Source organism: Crassostrea angulata, chromosome 10 (assembly GCF_025612915.1).
Source record: "Crassostrea angulata isolate pt1a10 chromosome 10, ASM2561291v2, whole genome shotgun sequence".
In the NCBI taxonomy this organism is placed as follows: Eukaryota; Metazoa; Mollusca; class Bivalvia; order Ostreida; family Ostreidae; genus Magallana; species Magallana angulata.
In genome coordinates, this window is record NC_069120.1 from 21,124,173 (window position 1) to 21,140,561 (window position 16,389).

General features: G+C 30.3%; 1 protein-coding gene across 3 annotated transcripts in view; it reads right to left on the reverse strand.

Annotated features, from left to right (window-relative positions):
* LOC128166337 (uncharacterized) overlaps positions 1-16,389 on the reverse strand; it is a 36,202-nt gene that overhangs the window by 5,965 nt on the left and 13,848 nt on the right. Inside the window, exons 6-16 of one of the 3 annotated variants that reach the window (XM_052831435.1) lie at positions 15,737-15,904; positions 15,001-15,122; positions 14,001-14,150; positions 13,572-13,751; positions 12,846-12,983; positions 12,328-12,451; positions 10,217-10,467; positions 9,128-9,346; positions 8,490-8,928; positions 7,671-7,700; positions 481-614 (exon numbers count right to left, since the gene is read on the reverse strand). In XM_052831435.1, the coding sequence (XP_052687395.1) occupies positions 481-614; positions 7,671-7,700; positions 8,490-8,928; positions 9,128-9,346; positions 10,217-10,467; positions 12,328-12,451; positions 12,846-12,983; positions 13,572-13,751; positions 14,001-14,150; positions 15,001-15,122; positions 15,737-15,904 (1,955 nt within the window). Of the gene's footprint in view, positions 1-480; positions 615-7,670; positions 7,701-8,115; positions 8,128-8,489; positions 8,929-9,127; positions 9,347-10,216; positions 10,468-12,327; positions 12,452-12,845; positions 12,984-13,571; positions 13,752-14,000; positions 14,151-15,000; positions 15,123-15,736; positions 15,905-16,389 lie in introns of all 3 variants that reach the window. The other 2 variants (XM_052831436.1, XM_052831437.1) reach the window with 2 other exon arrangements.

Here is a 16,389-nt window from a genome sequence, read left to right on the forward strand (position 1 = left end):
GCTATAAATAAGACAATAATAGTATATGTATTTTAAAAAGTTACGATTGAAATCATAGATATTTATTGTTCTTTAAATTTTTCTAAGCATTAAAGCCCTCGACTGATGACGGTTTCTACAGTTTTAGACAGGGGTTCTAAATAGCGGGTCGATTTTAAGGTAGGCTCCCTAAGTTGATATCGTGACGTTTGTCATCTTTTATAGATAATAATGATTTTCCCTTTTATTTTTGCCACAGAAAATCTTGGTAAACGAGCAGAGCTTATTTTAAAAATATTGATTGATTTGATATTTATTTTTACTAACATGGCAAGACCCTGGAAGAACATTGAAGTATATTTTGATGCTATGCATAATACATGCACAGGTATCTGATCACCAAATGTTAATTTATTTTCCATTAAATGACAAGAGGCAAAATTAAAAACACACTCTGAAAATGCTAAAATTTGAAATTTTCTTTCAGGTAAAATGTTTTACCAGACAAGAATCCGATCTCCATTTTTCTGTCCCTTCGTTCCAAGTATTACAGCTTGAAGAAATGACCATCAGACGATAAGGGTTCAGTCTAGGGTCAGTATATGTTTCGTTGTTGTAAGTAAATGGTCCGGTACCTGCAATGTAGATCAACTCTTCATTTATCAGATCAATTAGAATATTGTGGATTTTTTTAAACTTTAGTTTTATTTTTTAAATTAAAGATTTTAAATATTTCCTATAGAAAGGAAGTTAACAAAGTTATATATATATATATTTAGGTACTGATGAATAGTATAAAGATAAATAAAATAGGTTTTATATTTTACTGATATTCTGTAAATACATCTGAAATTAACATTATATATTATATGTTTAGCAAAATTTAGGTTGAAAAAAAAAAACAGACCCATAGGCCATATCGCTCACCCGATTTGCACCATTTTACGTTGCCTGAAGTAGCTTTCTATCTTTATTATGCTGTTAGTGTAAATTTTCATACATGAAAAGACTTAATTTAAGAGTTATTTCGCAGGAGTCAAATCACGCTTAAACATAGTTTTTGTGAATATTGTATATAAAGGTGCACATCAGTCGTATGATCAGCACTTTTGTTTAAAGTTATTCATTCAGATAAAAAATTAGCCATTATTGAAAAAAAAATAAAAATACACAAATACGAAATATTTTAAAATGTAGACGATGTTTATGCTAACAACCATTATTTCCGCATTTTCTCAAACCTTTTCTTCCTGTTTTTATGCATCCATTTATACTCAATATGAGTTATGTTTTGGATATCAAATTAAATCGAACATTGATTAATTGTCTGGCTTCGAACTTGAATTTTTTTAAAATTATATTCTCGTTTTTTATGTACTTTAAACCTATATGTGGTCTCTTCCTTGTTCCTATAGACACTGTGTAAAAAATCATGCTGTTACAATAACAAGAAGAATACGGCCTTTTTTGTGTAAAATATGAAATCTTATACTTGAGGTATCTCAACGTATAACGTGGAGCAAAAAATCCTAGTTGAGAACAATTTTTTTTCAAAATTATAATGAAGTTTTTCTCCAGAAAGTTTAAAGAGGTTCGTTCCTCTGTGTTTGGGTAGCCATTTTGGGTCACCTCTATCCTAGAAAAAATGCATCAGATGTTGGTTCTACTCATAAATTCAAATTTTATAATGCCAATTAAACTATCTTAAATAAAATAGTAAAGAAAAAATTACAAAATTACAGAGTTTAGTATGGGACTATATTTTGTGGCGGAAGGTTTTTAAGAAGAAAATGAATATTTTTCATAACTCAGTTGCTTTAGAGTACCATCACTTACGCTTCCTTATTTTCAGTGCAAATAAAATTTTCAGATAGTTTGTGCATTTGTTTTTCTTTCTTTGTTACGAAAAACATAATTTTACAATTTTTGGGAGTTGATTTTAATCAACTCTCCGGCAAACCGAAAGTGAAACAGTGCTTGGACCTAAGCACAAATCATCACCGCTGACAAGATTTAGTTCTTGAAAACAATCGATAAATTCGATGTAATGTATCTTGAAGCATTGTTTTTTAAGAAACTTATTTATGAATACCTTGAAAATAGTCAGATGTTAAATAATACGAACAATTTAGATATTTTTTGCAGTCGTATGTATTCATACGCCAGAGTTCAATAAAGTTTCGTTCAGCCATCGGCTGTCTCCGTAAATCTCCGACAAGCAGAGAGTCATTCTATATTTAGAGGTCGCGTCATCAAGCTATCACGTGACCTGGTGAACATATTCTACATTATCTTGCTTGTTGGAGATTAACGGAGACAAGTTCATTATTGCTTGAATCCATATAATTTTTTTAATATTTCGATTACTTATACATAGTTTGATGGAATCAATTCCATCTTTCATCATTACACAACACGATTCATACGGGGTTTTTCTCAAAAATCTTGTCGGAAAAGTCCGAGAATTCATTTTATAAAAATGTGCATAATTCAAAGACAGATTATAAAGTACTTGGCAAGCAAAGTAACATGTTGTTGATTTTAAAATGAATAATAATCGATAAAATCAACTCCCGTCAGTACTTCAGTACTTTGATTCAATATTTCTATCGACACATATTCGCAAATTTTAACTTATATTTCACAAAAGTCAAGGAAAATAAATCCCAATTTTTGCCTAAATTCAGCTTATTTCATGCCATATCTCAAATTTTACATAATAGACCTTAATTTTTGTTTTATTTTCTGAAATTTTAAGATTTTTCTGACAAGTTTATCTTAATTTGAGAAAAAGTTTGAGACTTTTCAATAATTGGTAATGGATTTAAAAAAAGCGTTTTATCAGTGCAAAAAGGTCAAATCAATTAGGTGAAGAAATTGTAGCATTTTTCTTTATGTTTATTTTAATTCTATTTATTTTAAGTAGTATAAATTGATGAATTGATGCCATGATTCATTCCGATAATAAAATGTAGAGGGAAAAGTAATTTATGTGCAATCTGCACTTTCAGTGCAGAAAGGTCATATTAAATACACCGTAGCGCCAAAGTCAGCATAAAGACCCCAAAATTTTATTTTGAATTTTGGTTAAGCTATGTGAGTAGATTTTTAAAAAATACTTTAGAAAAAACTTTAAGACTTTTGATCGCAGGATCAAACAGCCTTATTTAAAAAAAAAAAAAACCCTGACTCGCCCCTATCTGCCACCGTTACACGACGATTCCCTATCTGTGATCCCTATCTAAACTTATGGATTAAGGTATAATCTAACTCATAGATAAACATACATGTATAATACTAACATGCAATTTTTTTCATTCTAAAAAAAAAAGACACTTATCTCTTCTAAAATTATTCTTTCTCAATAAAGGCATGAAACTATTTAAGGAAAACAAGATTGTATTTTCATCCTTTAAGCCTTAACTTTTTTTAAAAGAAATATTTGATGATGTTTTTACTATTCCTTTCTGGTATAGAACCTTTGCTGACCACAGTGAGTTATTGTTTGAACAAAGCGGAACCAACCGTGTTTAAGTAGCTATTAAGAATACTTGTTACATTTAACGTTTAAAAGAGCAACTATAACAATCTTGTTATAGATTTAAAATGCCAGCTTTATAAGTAAAAAAAAAATGATTTCTAATTAGATAAAATTACCTAATAGTTTGTAAAAAAAAAAAAAGTAGATACTTTTATGTGCCAAAAAAGTTAATCTTCTGGGAAATCAAATAATTGCTCGACATTAAAAGGTGCAAAATTGTATTAAGGTGGATTAACACACCTTAAAAAAGTCACTCAAATTAATTGTAAATTATTTGATTATAAAAAATATAATGATAAATAAACTATACATATGTCAAATAAGCGAAATATTTTCAAATTAGGGGGGAAAAACGAATATCCAAAAAAATCAATTCAGTAAGTAACAGCAAAAGTCCCTGCGGGATTCGAAGTCGGTACGTACGGATCGCAAGCACGACACTTTATCCACTCGGCTATGAAGTAAGTTATAAGCTAGGGTCGATAAAATCCTTTTAAAAAAAACAAAATGTCGTTTCTATCAGAGGTCAGCCATTTTATGACGATGTGTTATTCCACCTTTACAGCCACATGCATGTGTGTTAATGTTTTATTTTTCTGTCATTTGATGACTCCTTTTATATCGTTATCAAAGAAAAGCAGCCATATATGTCACAATTAAAAAAAGAGTAGAGAGGTTAAGCAAACAGTATTGGAGCCTCGTACTATAGTGGACTCTGTGTATACGCGACTTCTGGCTAACTTTGCTGGATTTCGGTACGGTTATTGCAGATAATTGTGTACATAACTTTTAATTTGTATTGAAATTTTTTTTTCAGCGTGTACTTTAACAAGTGTAACGAATGAGCTTTCCCCTGGAATCACCAGTTGAAACTAAGGAATATTTATCATTACGATTTGTAGTTAATCGATACAAATCGGAAACAAGAGACGTTAGTGATAGTTGGTATTACACAAAGCACATCTGCTATTCCACACGGCTTTACCAAATTTCACGTTAATATCTTTGGTGTTCAAAACCTTATGGAAATTGTTTTTTTAACAAAAATGTTTTGACCCTTCGTCATTTTCACTTTCCATTATCCTCTTAAACTCTCTTTATGTGTGGATATTTTCTTGGAGTTTTGATAAAATTAGATGTTATGAGATTTGAAAAATAAATCACGACCTGAAAAATTAATCAACAAACCTACCAGAAGGACGGCCAGACAAACGACTTAAAAATGTGATCAGAAAAGCTTGCTGAAACAATCGGTTATTGTTAGATAAACAAGGAAGTTAATGTTCATGACACACTAGATCAACAAGAGAGTTTTTGATATCTATCAAAGCCCATGAATATGGGGAAAAATCGTTTCTTTATACTTACGTGGTATCAAACATACTTTTACATGCAAAAGTGGGTTGTATAAACACTACAACATTGCAATATTGATAGCAAGTGCATAAAACAGAATCAAAACGAACGCAATAAATGTTATATTAAAACAATACACAACAATCTACATCTGTTTTCAGACAAACGTTTTGGTGGATATTAAGGCGTAAATGATATTAATTCTAGATCAAAGAGGTTTCTAATGACTATTTAAGGGAAAATAAGATTATGAGACGTTTTGAAGGAAAATAAAAACGAGTCAGAGAAATAATGTTTATCCACAGGCACCTGAATTTTTATCAATCAGTCGCTTAATAAGTCATATATCGAAAAATTCTACCCCTACTATATATAAATACACAAGGTGTGCAACGCCATTTTGACCCCCTCGTCGATTCAGGCTTCGATTTGCCACATAAATCAGATATTCCTACCGGTTTGCGTGTAACATTGAGTTCAAATATGATATTTCTCACTATACGTTTCGTCCTTATGTTTAAATCCAACGCATTGATAATGCTATCAACTAAAATTCACGCAGACTTTGAATTTCGTCCCGAGGCTCGATAGCCATCAGCTGACGTCACGAAATTTCAACTCCGTGCTGAATGATCTAACACATAAACTTTTTAAAACGTATGTTAAGTAAAATGAGGATAACAAACAACACAGTGTTTTGGTTTCTTTAGTGCCTCTGATCTTAGTTTGCCAATGAAATAAATTTATAATTATTGTTTTGAAAATTTTATGTATTAGATCATTCAGCGCGGAGTTGAAATTTCGTGACGTCAGCTGATGGCTATCGAGCCTCGGGACGAAATTCAAAGTCTGCGTGAATTTTAGTTGATAGCATTATCAATGCGTTGGATTTAAACATAAGGACGAAACGTATAGTGAGAAATATCATATTTGAACTCAATGTTACACGCAAACCGGTAGGAATATCTGATTTATGTGGCAAATCGAAGCCTGAATCGACGAGGGGGTCAAAATGGCGTTGCACACCTTGTGTATTTATATATAGTAGGGGTAGAATTTTTCGATAAATGACTTATTAAGCGACTTATTAATAAAAATTCAGGTGCCTGTGGTTTATCTCTATATTGGTGCACTGATTATCAATATACACAAGAAAATATCAAGTAAGAATTTCTTAAACTCAAATCAAGAAAAAAGTAAAATTCAAAAATTAACATTGTGTCTTTTCCACCAGTTTATAGAAATCACCATTCTTTAAATGTGCCTTAAAATCTCTGAGAGAAGTGTGGCATTAGGTATTACATGTATTAGTTATACATATATGTATGCTGAACATGATTTTAAGATGGCTTAAAATTACACTTTTATTTAATTTCAACAACTTTGTATCTGCTTAGTAAAGTTCATGAGGTGAATTCTACTATAAAACTGTACCCCTATATAAATATAGATGAGTGAAATTCAGGTAAAATTTAATTACTGTGTTCTTTTCTTCCTATTCGCAACTTCTGTTTTATAAAAATTTGTGCGTCATTTATTCATAGAATTTGTGCGTCATTTATTCATAGAAATACTGTAAAAATGATCATAATACAATCATTACATTATTTATGAAGCCACAGACAATAGATAATTCCAAAATACGTGTATATGCTTTGAAACGAACAAAACGCTTTCATTTCAATGCATATTTTATATTTTTTAGGATTGATCAAATGTTTCTGAAAATTCATACAAAAAGAATCATGTTCTGCAATAATTGTTTGAAAAATACAAATAGGGTTTAATAACACTGGAATTGTTTATGTCAATATTTTCATTAACTCAAAAAATAATTCAATAAGTTTTGTGCAACAAGATTTTTTCCACAGCAACACTTCCCCATGTAGAGACAATTCTCGCCAATTCAAGGTCAAAATGATTGCCTGAGGAAGTCTTGCAATGGAGTAGTCTCAATCAACAACATTAGATCCTAAACATTACATTTATGACTGCTACAAACATACACACAGTGACAATTAACATTCTGTTTGTTAGTATCCTGGTGTTAATTACTCCACACATCAACATCACAAACCAAACTACACATTTTCCGAGTATGGAGCGGTAAACTGATGTTTATTAATGTATAATTTCAAGATTTGCTTAAATATAGAAGAAATACTCATAAATACCGTATATCTGGTAATTTTCGCTCTTCTCGTGATCACTTTTACATTACAAAATATTTGAACACAGAAATTATATTTGGTATTGTTTGCTATAAGAAACGTCTTAAATCGCCAAAAAATGACAGATGCACATTAAAAAAGTTTCACATTTTCCCAATTTTTGCAAATCTGTGACACGCGAAAAGAAAACCCCGGATATACGGTGTTATGTTAGATTTTAAGCACCTTTAAACCTTTTTGACATTTCCCTTTTTCCTAATCTTACCAGCTCCATTCTCAGTAACACATGTATATAGCCCTTACATCGCAGTGTTTCCTTAAATAGATGCTTACAATGTAAGTGTGAAAAGGGTAAAAGATCGTACGTATTATTAAGGCTGCCTGACGTTATCTTTTGTAAGCGAAATACGTTTTCAATCATGACTTGTCCTTTTCGGCAAAATTGAATAAATTTAGCACGCAAGAGCTTGAAAAACAGTGTTAAGATAAGAAAATAGAGGGTAATTAAAATAAGGTTGCCCGTTTAAAACATTGTTTTTTTTTCAAATGGCGGTAAAAAAGAAAACACTGCGATACGCTTGGCGTTTCTTATGCTATGACTACGTGCAAGTCGATACAAGCACCTGCTGCTCGTTTTCTTCTACCAGAAAAACCTAAAAAGTCAGCATCATAAGTAAATTAAACAAATGGAATTATGATTACATTTTAAAGTAGGACCTTGTCCCATATCAATGACGAAGTCATAAATGAACAATTTTTCCTATATATATGTACATGTAAGTATTTTTTTAGTTCTTTCTATTGTACAACTGGGTCAAATTTAATAAGAATTCGCAATTTTTACCACAGATTTTTTAAAAAATATATAGATAGGTATAAAAAAAAAAAAACAAAAACATTATGTACATGAGATTAATCAGTTTTTAAAATGCTATAAATTCAGTAATTTATGAAATATATCATGCAAAAGAAAAAAGTTGAGCGAAAGTTAACGAGATGTTGAAGTTTCTTAGCAAACACTGAATAGTTAAAATGACTGTAACATTACACTCAAGTTAAGTTGCATACCTGTGTAATTATCTGTTTATATATTAAAAGCATAGTTAATACATGTATCTAGACGTCACTTAGTGTTTTATGGTGTTCTTTCTTAAAACTAAAGGTATTTTACGACCATTTTTATGAATACACTCTGATTAGTAGGTTTTTTTAAAAAACTTATATCTAAATTACAAATAAGATATAAAAAATATAAGTGGTACAATATTAATTTTTGGTATGATGTTATAAATATAAAAAAGATACAAATATATTAGATATTAAAACAAATTGTAATGAAGAAAAAGGTTGAATTAATTTGATACATTGAAACAATATCATTTTTGGTTTGAATGATAATTAATAACATAAATATGAAATGACTGTAAAAAAAAAATACTTACTTGGAGTGGGGGTAGGTTTTAACCCAATGTGTATAATTCCTACAGAATTAATTTTCTGGGGAGGAATACAGGCCATGTAGTCTCTGTTTATGGTAACTTCCGCTATTGCGTCATATTGGAAGATTGTTGGGAAATCAGCAACTCGTAAATACACGTCATATTTTTCATTCAGCCTGGGATGAACTTGAACAATATGAAAGCAAGCATAGTCACCAAGATTTCGGTATAAAAACGTGTGATAGAAAAAACCAGAGGCGTCCTCCGAGATAAAAGTTGGGACCGTCACTTTTACGTCACTAAAATCCGTTGTCACCGGTTGTTTTATAGTGACAACAAAAATTGACGTTTTATCGGCTAAAATTTTCTGAACTGGAGATGTAATCAAAGCAGCTGTTGTAGAATGGTCATACAGGTATATGTTTCTATCCAATTCCGTTGTCTGAAAAATAAATTCATTTGATATTTATCATATATTCTTTTACTTTCTTCCTTTATATATTAGCATACTAGTGTACCCCATTTATGATTACAAGTATCTTATCCAACTGTTAAGCAAATGCATCACGGATGTTTAATTGGTAAAATAAATCTTCACAAATCATTTTAATAGTGTACTTATTTTAAAACACAATACTCACAGCAAGTTTCACGACCGTATCTTTTGTAATATCTCCAAAGTTTAAAGTCAAATTTGAATCCAAGGAGGTATTGTAAATAGCCTCAACTGTGTCGCTCTGGATATGTAAGACAATGCTGTCTTTTGAATAGCTGCGGCTACATCCATTGCATTCGACAGAAAGCAATGAATTTGCTAGAGATTCTATTGCATCATTTAAATCCCTTCCGGACTCCTCACTCTAGAATGAAAAAAAAATGCAATCACCAAGCCTATGTCCTTTATGATATGTTAAAATACTTAAAATGAATACCTTTGATTCCAATGTTTGCTTTATAATCTGACGCAAGAAGGCTTCCGGCTATTTAATTTAGCTGTGCGTTTTTGCAGAGCTATGCCAACCTAGGTTTTATATACGCAACACAGCTTTGCTGTGAGAGAGAGAGAGAGAGAGAGAGAGAGAGAGAGAGAGAGGTGAACAATGACCTATAAGTATAAGAGTTATTAAAGATGTATTATTGAAATAAATGCATTTTGATCATTTTTTTAAAACAAAAATAACTCAACAAAAAAAAAAAAAAAAGAATATTTTTTATATTACCTATAAAGTATGAACACGTGTTGGTATTTGGAATCATCTTAAACTTAAATCAAAGTTTGTAATCAATGAACAAAAATGTAATATTTGTGTTTTGATATTTTATTAATTCTATTTTTCTTTTTTTCAATGAATTTTTATTTATTTTTAATATTTGTTTCTTTAGGATCCATTCATATTTGATTCACGTATAACATAGTTTTCTATAACAATATATATTAGGCTGTTGCGCAGAATTTGTTTATGCCTGGGAGTGGATTTTTCAAATAATGCAAAAACTCGATTTTTTTTTCATTTCAATTTACTATTATTCATAATCGGCAAAGGTTTGCGGTAGACGATTGCTTATTATAATTTTGTTACAACAACAGAAGGTAAAAATACTAAACTGACGCCTGGAACGTTTGCTCTCATTGTACCAGATATTCCAGCTTTGTTTTGTAAGAGATGCCTCTGGATGTTTATTTTTTTTATCCAACTATCATTTGATATAAATGATTAATTTAAACTCACTACTTTGCGCTTTTTCTCCAGTTCTATCTGTGATATCCTAGATCTCATATAGAACATCCCAACTCTCTCTTCTGGTGTCAAAGTACTGTTTTCGGCGTATTCGTAAGCCTGGTCAACGTTTACATGGAAGAGATATTCAACGTAAAGTCTTGAAGACGCAGTGCTGCTTGATGCAATGGTTGCATCTGAAGTATTGACGATATCATCAGGAACGGTGTTCACAACGAGTGAATTCATCAGGTTAATTAAACCTTCAAAATGTTGTTTTAAAAAGTCAGTTGGTTTTGTTTACTTACTTTTTCGAGTTTTCATGTTAAATATTGGATATCCTAGACTGCCAATATTTTACTTAATTCGATTTAGTATTGCTCGTACGATTAATTTATTTTTTCATGGATAAAGAATTGCTTATGTTTAATATTTGCTGTATCATATACAGAATCATTTTGATAAACTCGAGTATTCACGTTTTTTTTTCTTTTTTAATTCCATGCATTGTGACAAAATTACAATTTACCTAAAAAAAATTCAGTAGATAGTATTAAAATTTCGTTTAATTCATTAATATTTTAAATATGAATTGTTTTTATATCCATCTTGTCGTCTTGCGAAATATTGTGTTTACTGTGTTTGTAAAAATTTGAAATAAAAAATTCTAAAATGTTGCAGTAATACCCAACCGATACATACAGTATGTAAATGGATAAAAGAATCCTATAATGAATAGCAGACATTTCAATTTGTAAATATTTTTGATTATAGTGTTTCCTTTCATATAAGTCTTAGCAAATTTATACTCTTCATGAATCAAACCAATAATTAAGGTTGTATTATAACTGTAAATACACATTATTGACTTTTGTTTCCTTTTCACGAGAGGAAATGATCTATGGTTAAATATTTATGCACATTTGACTTTTAGGTAAATAGCATATCTTTCTTAAAGCAAAAATAATAATGGTGTTGATGTTTAGCATAACAAAATCCAAATAGATGAATCTAAATTAATTTGTTATGACAAATGTGCATGACAACTACTTCATACATGCATGGGGTTGAACTAGTAAGAATTTGTTTCCTTTTTAATTATTTGTACGATGTTATTTATTGTATGTTTAATACAATTAAGTAGATTCTCTATGTTTAATAATCAGTGGTCTCTTTATTAAATTTGATTTATGCAAAAACAAATAGAGTATTTATTAATGACTGCATTTAAGAGTTTTGAGAGAAGAACAATGCAATAAAGAAATCAAATATTCTAAATCTGTAGCGCTCCATTTGGCCAAACCAAAGTTTGTGTTATCAAACAAGTATTGTTTCTGTGTGATGCAAAGTACTATAGCCCACTTGTCACAAAACCGTTCAATTGAGAAAAAAACCCATTAATCATTCATAAATGGATTATTATCTGCATCTTCCAAGGAAGGGAATGGCAAACCATTCATCCTGTACAATCATGGAAATATTTCTAATATATTTCTAGAAACAAGACATGTTTAGTTACCTTTTAGAATTAAATTTGACATGAAAATTAATTAACTTTTGCATTTTTAATATTTGATTTCTTTCTTTCGGACGATGCAAAAATACTATCAAAGTATTGATCATAAGCTGATTGATAAAATCTATTATAATTACAAGGGTAGTTCTAAATTCATTTTGTATAACATACTTCACTTGGATCCATCCAATAAGGCATAGCTTATGATATTCAAATTAAATCGTTGAAATTTTTTCTATGGAGTTAATTAGGGTATCCAATATCAGTTTAATAATAAATTGAAATTTCATAACAATACACTGAATTCAAAACTTGTTTAATCATTTATAAAAAATATTGTTATAAAGAGTACAAGATTTTTAATAATTCAAATAAATTTCTCCTTTTGTCCATAAAATGTGTTTAATTTAAGGAGTCATTATTTTTTCATTTATCTCTGCATCAATATAGTAGCATTCGGTTTTTAAAATATGTCTTGGGAATACCAAATACATGTACTTGCACTTATGATTTCAAAGAACTACCATAAAAGGACTAATAGGACGTTAAGGTTAAAAAATACCTTTTTTTTAAATAAAGGTTTAGCTAAATTACAAATTGTGTATACCTATAGTGGTCTGTTCTATGGCCGTGCTACTGCTATGGAATATGGAGCCCTCGCCTTCATACTGAGCAATTGTGAGATTTGTGAATGAGGCAGTGAGCTGTTTCAATGCATTTGAAGCATGAATCTAAAGAATAAAAAAATCACGATTTAATGATTTTCGTGAGTTTTATGATATGGTCCAGTGTACGAAGTCTGATGACATGAATATCACAAAATTATGGTTGGAGTAGTTCTTGCGTTAAAATCATAGATATCAAATTATAACGGTTGTCATTTAGACAAAGGCTTGCTTCATTTTGACGTTCTGAACGACCCTATTTTGACCTAAAATACAATTTGTTTGGTTTATGATGCATATATTTTTAATATAATGTGTACAAGCCATGTGTTTTTACATAAGTGCAATTTTCATATGTAATCCATATGATTATACTTATAACAAAAAGATATGATCACATTTCATAAATTGTTAAGACCTAGCATTTAGAATTGTAAATACTGTATAAACCATTTCTTACCACAGATTTATCTGCAACGTATTCTGATTTTGTGAGGACGTTGCCAAAGGCGTTCGATGTAGTTTCTACCCAAGCAAACGTACTGGAGTTCGTTTCATGTAGTTTGCTCAGCATGGTGTCCGTAAGATTAATCAATGTCTGCAAAAACATTATGACGTCTTCACAAGTCGCATCATTACAAGATTTTGTTTGATATTGACGATGGAGAATACAAGAAATCATAACATTGTTTGCATATAAGGTATGACTTCAGTTGTCGTAAATAATGACTCCAATTTGTAAATTCATTTTGTTAATTTATACTTTTATCGAATAAGAATTACATGTTTATTATAAGCATTCCTGTATGGTTCCCAGAAATCAGAGTAGTTATTAACGTAAGAATCTTTTTAATATTCAAGCACTGAAGGAAGCCATGTTAGTAATAGTAAAAATATTGTTATTTTATGTAAAAAAACAAAACAAAAAAACGAGTATTCATGTTTTATTTAAGAAGTAGATACTTATGATTTAGTTTTAGTAATTTAAATGCAGATTTATGCAATTATAGTTTTCAAATGTATGTTGATTAAGAAGTTGATTAGAATTTAATGAAAATTTTATATATAACATAAAGCATTTATTAATTAAGGTTCCACAAATATAACGTTTTTTACAACATATTTCTAGAAATTTCATAAGTAGTATTTTTTTAATGTGCCAGAATAATCCCGAGTCATTACTCACCTCCTGAACTTTAACCTGATAAGCATTCACCGATTTTTGCAAAATGTCATCCAGCATCGAATCATAACTCGCCATGACTTTCGTCCCATTGACGTCTTGTAAATCAAGTAGACCGTCATTCCATTCTGTTGGAATTTTGTTGACGTCAATATCCGGATAGGAATCGTTTTTTATAATAGTCTGTACAATTAAACAATAATATGAGTTATTTATCAGTGAACCAAAAACCAAAACTGCAATTAGAACGATAAAGTTCACCTATTATCTTCTTACAGTTAGTCGGGTTTGATACAGAGAATAAGAGTGAGGTATATGCATATGTATGTGCATATGTTTTTCTCTTTCTCTCACTGTGATCATATTACATTTTGAACTGTACATTTTAGTCGTAATGTAATGATAATTTGTAAGATTTTTAAGTATACTCACATAATCAGTTAACACAGATGTTATCGACTCAACGGTCTTCATGAGCAGTTCAGCACTATTTGATTTCGTTAATTCTATTAAAACGGTACTGTAATATTCTTCGACTTGTTCAGAGCTTGGCAAAGTTGTGCTGGCAATTGGATTATTCACCTTAAATAACACAAAATGATTTACACGTGTAATTTCCACATCAAATATTTGTAGACTCTTAAAAGTCACATTAAAATGATTCTAAAATTACTCCTCTGACTTGCTGTGTGTTAAACTCTTTTTGATATATGGCTAAAGGATTGTTTGCTATATTAAGCATCTTATACCCCCAAAAGGTCACTCGTGAATATAATGGTAAAATATCCTGAATGATATCCAAATTCAGAATGAGTATTTACAAGTGAAACGGAAACAGCGTTGTGATATCATATCCAAAACACGCGATTGTTACAAAGAAATTTCTTTTTTTTAAATTACATTGTATACTAGTACTTATAAATCATTGCTTGAACATACGTGATATTTAAACACTATACATGTATTCGATAGGGCCAAATAGGAAGAAATTGACTAGTTTGTTTGGTGTTTTTGAAAAACTTTAGACAGTGTTGAGTGACGTAATAAAAGCACAGTTATCGAGCAATGATAATTTTATCAATCTATATCAATTTTGCTGAAGATTTAGCACTTCACTTTTCAGATGTGTATCATAAATATATATATAATTCTTAAAAGAAATAAATGAAGGGGTATTGAAAACATTGCTTTTTATCTTTCAAATACATGTTTTTATCACAGCAAGCAAACTATAAGCATTGTTCTGTCATAAAAATAAATTTTCAGCCTTGATTTATGATTTATTATGATGTTTTTCGTGTTTTGTGCATGCTTGTGGTTTTTTATATAAAAGTTCCTAATGTATGTTATAATCAATCAACTGCAGTAACAAAAACTCAAATTTTATTTGTTTGTATTTTATTCCATTGTAATGTAAGAAAAACCAGTCAACCTGCACAGGAATTGTGTATTTAGCACTGCCATAAAACCGATCAATGACGTAGACTTCGATGGTGCTATTGTAATCGTTGCTAGGATCTCCAATACCAAGGTAAGCCTTGACGATAGGCTCAGCTTTAAAAGAAATACCATGAGGATATAATCATTAAAGTCAATCAGTGGATCTTGTTTTCGTTTTCTTTTTTACCAGTGGTGATTCAAAGTTACCATTGTTTGCTGGTCTTATAAATATATATATATATATATATATATATACATGTATATAAGATCACAACAAAAAAAGAACCATAGCTATTCATATCTATGTTTTTATCTAGAGTTAATCTGTTTTTCTTTTTTAGGTTTCGCATGAAAGCCTTTTCGTAATGAGGAAAAGGCTTTAAGGCTTTTGGCTTCAATACTATTTCACCTTATAACATGTCAATACTTTTTCAATTATAAAAGGCCATTGACATCATGGCGCAGCGATCTCATCTTTGGATTGCCGATAAAAAGATTAACATTCACTTGGATAAAAATTGTTATCATTTGCTTTCATCAAAAAAAAAAGAGAGGCTTGCAAAGTTGCAAGAATCAATTTATCATAAAATCTTTTGTTTACACCAAACTGCAGAAATTCTTTTGTTTTTCAATGTCAAAACTTTGTACATGTGTACCTCATAGATATTTAACATGTTTTGTTGTTGGATGCTTGTGAAGCTGGAAGGGGGTACTAAACAATAACTTACTGGATTCTTCCAAGAGAGAAATGATGCGTGTGCCGTTCCTTACACTATTTTGGTATACTTTATAAGTCAACAAAGCGTTTTGATCTAGGGTATCGTCCTTCGTATTTCTGTCTTCCTCGTCCAACCAGCCCGTACACTTAATTTCAAAAAACGTTATACTTGCGTTGCCTAGGTGTAAAGAAAGAATAAACCTATCATTTACATTTCAACGGGTTCAATTTAATACTCATTCATTCAATATTTTTCGTGCATATGTTAATCAAATACTAATTAAGCGGTGGGATGATGAACTTTTTAATTGAAAATTTTGGCTGACGACCAAATGGAAGTAAGGTGACATTTAAACTCTACCAATTACCTTTGCCCTATATTGACATTAATATTTGACTTTTTAGTTGACCCGATAGAATTATTGAACAAGTGTAAACATGACAAAATCAATTGCGATCGAATATGAACCATCATCAGTAGCCAAAGGTTTCTGTACACTGTTACTTATATGTTTTCGGTCTAGTCCGGTTTCGTATGGTTTTTGGTATATCAAATAGATCGGAAACCATTCGCTAGCAAAGATGACTTTAAGAAGTTATACGTAGAATAGTAATCATTACATCATTTCCCATCTATATTTTTGATGTATTAACATAATTATA